Source organism: Neomonachus schauinslandi, chromosome 3 (assembly GCF_002201575.2).
Source record: "Neomonachus schauinslandi chromosome 3, ASM220157v2, whole genome shotgun sequence".
In the NCBI taxonomy this organism is placed as follows: Eukaryota; Metazoa; Chordata; class Mammalia; order Carnivora; family Phocidae; genus Neomonachus; species Neomonachus schauinslandi.
The window spans coordinates 182,983,813-182,989,467 of NC_058405.1; the positions used below are offsets into that span (position 1 = coordinate 182,983,813).

A 5,655-nucleotide genomic window follows, 5' to 3' on the forward strand; every position below is an offset into this window, starting at 1 on the left:
GTCCCGCGTCGGGCTCCCTGCTCGGCAGGGAGTCTGCTTCTCCCTCTGACCCTCTCCCCTCTCATGTGCTCTCTCTCATTCTCTCTCTTTCAAATAAATAAATAAAATAAAATAAAATAAAAAGAAAATGGCGTTGCTTTGAAATATGTGCTGGCTTGGTCTGTTCTTTCTTTCTTTCTTTCTTCTTCTTTCTTTCTCTCTCTTTCTCTCTCTCTCTCTCTCTGTTTTTTTTTTTCCCTCCTTCTTAGAAGCCTATTCAAGGGCAAGGTAGTGAAATTGAAATTGAGGAAAGGTCAATGAGGGAAAATGTCATTTGAATGGGAGGAGATGGGTGGTAATTATTAACTGAGTGTCTCTCTTCAGTAGGCTCTCATATTTTCACTTCAGGAGACTATATGTTGATTACTGAGTCCATGAAGGGCACTGCTCAAGATGCACGGCCTCCAGGGCCACCTGCCTTGCTAGATTAATGGGGTCATTCTGAGAAATCATGGCCTGCAGGAAACATTTTTAACCAGTGCTGTCAGAAGGAATCACTCCATGTTTACCTTCCAGGATCTCGGCACAGGTTCTCCCAAGATGAAACGCAAGATTTTATAAATAGTGATCACTGGCAAAATGTTCCGGAAGACTCTCCTCTGAAATAAGTCCACCACACTGAATAACTATTTCAATGGTTGACACGATACCATCTCACTGAATTAAATATAAATTGGGCATTGGAAAATAAAACAAGATTTACTTAAACACTATCAAGGAAGAATGGGTTATTTATGACCCAGTAGGAATGTTTTTTAGAAAGAATTCCCTCTTTACTCAATTTGATCTATTCTGTCCTTCAGGTTTTCATTACTTAAAAAAGGAAAGACTTTTAAAGTATGAAAGTCCTCAGCTTTATTAATGCAAACATATTTTTTATTAAAGAATGAATGCATTTATGCTATAGAATAGTTTACATGTGTTGTAGAACAGCAAGCAATATCTCCAAGAGGCGAGTTCTTCTCAATACGACTCCATGCTCATTCTACATGCCTTAAAACTGGACCCATACACGGGGGCACACGTACACACACACAAACGCATACACGGACACGCAGATACACAGACCAAAACGCTGACACCATTACTCTCTGGATTGGATGAGCTCTCATTTAAGGCTTCTGTAAGGTGCCCCAGTGTCCCTAACATCACGGGGATTAAAAACAGACTTCAGTCAAGGAGCAACATTACCCGGAAAACTAGCCATCTGCTCCTGGCCTTAAATGTATGTATTTGAACCAACACTTTCAATTTCATTCAGTGTTGACTCTGTGTTGATGATATCTAAAGATCCATGAAATTGAGACATCTCAGGCCCTCTTAGTGAGAATTTCTCATTAGAAACAGTGAACAAACCGGCAACTCTGCCCCTAAGATATCACCAATTTTAAGATAACGGGGTCAGATTTCCCTTTAGGATGTAGTTTCTCTAGACAAGCCAGGTGTATAAAGCACATTCCCTATTAGAGTACAATATTGAGTGATGGGGGCAAGGCTTCCTTGGTGATGCCCAATCAGATCTGAAGCTTGCCGTGAAGGATTCATCAGACAGGACCATCAACTAAATAAGTTACCATAAATCAGAATTGATCAAAGGACAGCCTACATGGAGTTTGCTCACTTGCTGATAACTCGTTCCCTTTTTCCAAGGTTTCTGTGGTTGTGGTGGTTGTTTGCACTCCTACTTTGATTGTTTATTTCATCTGCTTGGTTATTTTCTTCCCTTTTTGTGTCCCGCAGTGTATGCTGAGAATCCATCCCTTAGGGACGTTGGCTGGGTTGGAAGGGGAAAGAGGGTGGATGAGGAAGGATGAGGAAAGCAGCTATTAGTAGTTGCAAGTATTCTAAGAAAAGAGATGAAGTGAATACAATAAGAGGGTACTGCTTGATATATTTATGTAAATAAAAGCATTATCTTTAACTGTGAATTAACTGCCAACTATCAGGTTGTTAGTTGTAAAGCTCAATAAAGGCTGTGCTGATTTGCTTACTGAGGAGAGAATCTGAAACATGCCAGGGAGAGGGGCTCTCAGGATGAGCCTGAGGTGTCCCTTTAGCTCTGCGGCCTCCGCACCTGCACCCCCCCCCAAATCCCCTCCCCATGACTAGGGATCCTATAAGTGTATCTAACATTCTTGTTGGATTTCATAAGGCAAATTGGAATGGTCCATCAAATAACAGATGCAGTGTATTTGCCTGAGCATGGTGATAACTGGCATGGAGGTCTCCTACAGGGAGGCATGGGGAAATGGGGGGGGGGGAGACAGTCTAGAACTTTCCTCCCCATCCGCACGCCCACCCTCCTCACAGTCACAGCAGCAGCAGATTTCAATGTAATGTAATTACTTTAATAATACATTTCTTTAGATTTAGAATTGCTCTTCTAAATTTAAAAAGCCTGGTCAGCCAATAGTTTGGCAGTCTTTTCTTCCCAAATTTGAATCATTGCTTATTCATCTATCATCTTGAATTCCTTGACCAATGCTGCCTTGCTGAAGTGTCCTAAGTTCATTCAGCCATCATCGGATTCCAATTCCTGGGAAACTTCTTCCGATGAGCTGTTCCTATGGATCCGACCATCACTCTTCATACTGTGGAAAGTCTTCTTGAAGGCCTCCATCATGGCGTGGGCCAGCTTCTTGGCCTCGAGCTTGCTCTCACACTCTACAGCATGGCAGTCCATCTGGTAGGACAGGTCATCGTTGATCTCCCTGTAAACCCAGGCGAAGATGTTGGGGCTCACGTTGTGGTCGGCGGTGCAGTAGGCAATGCGCGCCACCTGGAAGGTATCCATATGGACCGTGGCTTCACCTTTGTGGTCGAGGTGATGGAGCCAGACTTGGAATGGTCGGATTTCCAGAAGGGCATTGGCTGGAAAGACATCTTCTCGGGCTAGCGTGTGCTTCTTCCAAAGCTCGATGACTGGTTTCTCTGTGCAGCCTGACAGAAACTGCATGCCTGTGGTGGGGACTTTACCCAGATAGGTAACCTGCAGAGGGAAGAGAGGAAGAAAAAGGGAAAGGTCAATATTAGGCTCTTCATTCTAGTTGTTCACTTAGATGTTCTCAGACAGTCACACTGTCACTCTGGGCAGGTGGAGAGACATCTTTCCAGCTCCTTAAAAAACAAACAAACAAACAAAAAACTGTCATCAGAATTTCTACCTTTTCTCCCTCACAAGTTGAGCACTTGGTAAAGGTATTGAAATGCCTTAAGTAGCATTGGATTTTTAAAAAACCTAATTTCTAGAGACCCACTCTCCCTCTCCTCTCCCTACCCCTTTTTAAAATTCAAGTTAGAGTAACAATATCATCTTTTTACATAATTTGGCATTTCTTTAAAATCATAAAGCCATTTAAATTTTACTTTCAACCAAACACATGCAGAATTTAATGACAGGAGGAAGTCAAAAGGATGCTGTATCTGAAAAAAAAAAAAATCTTTATTAAACTTGTCTCCTTATCTCTTTATAATTCTCTCAGTGTTTGATTTCACTTAAGCTTTTGCTTCTAGCAAATGCCAAGGACACAAAAACTGTTCTATTTACATTATGGCTTAAAACATGATTGTTTTCCCCAACTCCCCCACCACCAGCAAGATAATTTTTTAAATATAGCAATGCACAGTTGTTTTTTAGCCTAAACAAGTTTTAAACTGATGGGCATCTGGTTATAGTGATAATAAAGGAAAGATCCACAGATGGGTTAAGACTGGAATGCTGGCTTATCAAATAGCTAGATGGGCAGTACGAAAACAAAGACAAATAATTCCAAGTGATTCAAATAGTGTCTTTTTCTTTTTTTTTAAGATTTTGTTTATTTGAGAGACAGAATGCACGCACATGCCCGTGAGCAGGGGGAAGGGGCAGAGGGAGAGGGAGAAGCAGGCTTCCCACAGAGCAGGGAGCCCGATGTGGGGCTCGATCCCAGGACCCCACCCCCCATCATGACCTGAGTTGAAGGCAGAGGCTTAACCCACTGAGCCACCCAGGCGCCCCTCAAATAGTGTCTTTTAAAACACTCATTTATTATCATACTAAGAAGGGATTTTCATTCTTTCTTTTTTTTTTTTTTTCAGTCATCAAAATGCATGGAGCTGACACCATTGGACAACTGGCATTATGGAAATGCATAAAACTGAAGAAATCATTTAAGAAATAACATGAAATAGTATATAATTAGGTTCAAAATTGGTGACACAGATGTAAATACTGTCAATTTGAGGAAGACAAGATCAGAAAAAGGTCCAATGAAATGATGAGAAAGGAGATTTGGGTACAATGATTCCAATCAATGTCTGTGTTTAGTGGGGCTATAAAGGCCACATACAAAAAGATGTAGAACACAGAAGTTATGTACTATTGCATTTTTTCATGGTTTGTTTATCCCTTAAACAAGAGTTAATTGGACAGCCCCTTAAAAAAATAACTTCTTTGTAAAGAAGCACAGTGCTGCACATTCTAGGAATACTTATAAGGAACCTATTATGCACAATGGCGAAGTGCCAAGGGGGATGGAGAAGGAGGAGGGGGGAGATGGAGAAGTCCAAAATCAATAGGATGGAGGTCATTGGTATTTGCTCACAGCACAGTCTTTGAAGCCAACAAAGTCGAGATTTACATCCTACTTCCACAGTTCACAAGGTGGGTGGTTCTGGGCCAACCGCTAACCCTCTACCGTAATTAATAGGGCAGACCGTGAAAAGGGCAGGCAAAGTACCCTGAGGATTCAGAGGAGGGAGTGATGGTGTCCTGCTGATGGAAGGCCTCAGGGGAGAGAGTCACTGGAATTCAAGACATGGGTTCTCAAACGCCAGGGAGGAGAAGCACGTGAAGGTAGTGAGAGGAGGCAGCAGAAAAGAAAGGGGTTGCAGTGGGGAAAGCCCTCCTCTGCAAAGGGCAGCCCTGGAGAAGACACAGGAGGTAAGCTGCCATGGGATGAAAGCAGGCTAAACTTTGGAAGACAGCCCTGCATGCAGCCTAGGGAGCAGGGACATCCCTGCTCTGGAGGGAATGCCATGGAAGGTCTACAGTCCCAGAAGTGTCTGGGTCTGAGCACGATTGTGAACTTGGAAGACTTGCCCCATGCCAGGAAGAGTAGATGGGAAGGGCTGGGCAGTAGCAGAATGCTCAGACAGCACAACCAGGAGGCAAGAGGGCCCGGATCGGGAGTGGAGTTCATGCAGGTGACAGGAAAGGACAGACGGAGCCTGATGGGGACGACATTACAGAGATGGGACTGACAACACGTGGCAGGAGACGGAAGGGGGAAATGACACAGACAGCCCCACAAGGAGAGCCACAGGTTGGATGGCTCCTGTCTCTCTGGGTTGGAGTAAATGTATAATAGAGAGTTCTTGATTTATACACTTGCTGCAAATGTGCTTTCTGTATAAGGTACTTTAGGATACCTTTAGTCTTTTTTAACAGCTTTATTACTCTTTTATTGAGGTGAAATTCACATCACATAAAATTACCCATCTTAAAATGTGTGATTCAGTGGCATTGAGTAGTCAAAATGTTATACAACTATCAGATCTGTCCAGTTCCAAAATATTTTCACCACCTCCAAGGGTGACATCACACCCATGAAGCTGTCACTCTCTATCATCCCCCCC

General features: G+C 43.0%; 1 protein-coding gene across 1 annotated transcript in view; it reads right to left on the minus strand.

Annotated features, from left to right (window-relative positions):
- Positions 1-2,365: 2,365 nt before the first annotated feature.
- Positions 2,366-5,655, minus strand: part of PID1 (phosphotyrosine interaction domain containing 1) — a 222,584-nt gene continuing 219,294 nt past the window's right edge. The window contains exon 3 of the mRNA XM_021682967.2: positions 2,366-3,028. Coding sequence (XP_021538642.1) covers positions 2,552-3,028 — 477 coding nt within the window. The 3' untranslated portion in view covers positions 2,366-2,551. The remainder of the gene's footprint in view (positions 3,029-5,655) is intronic.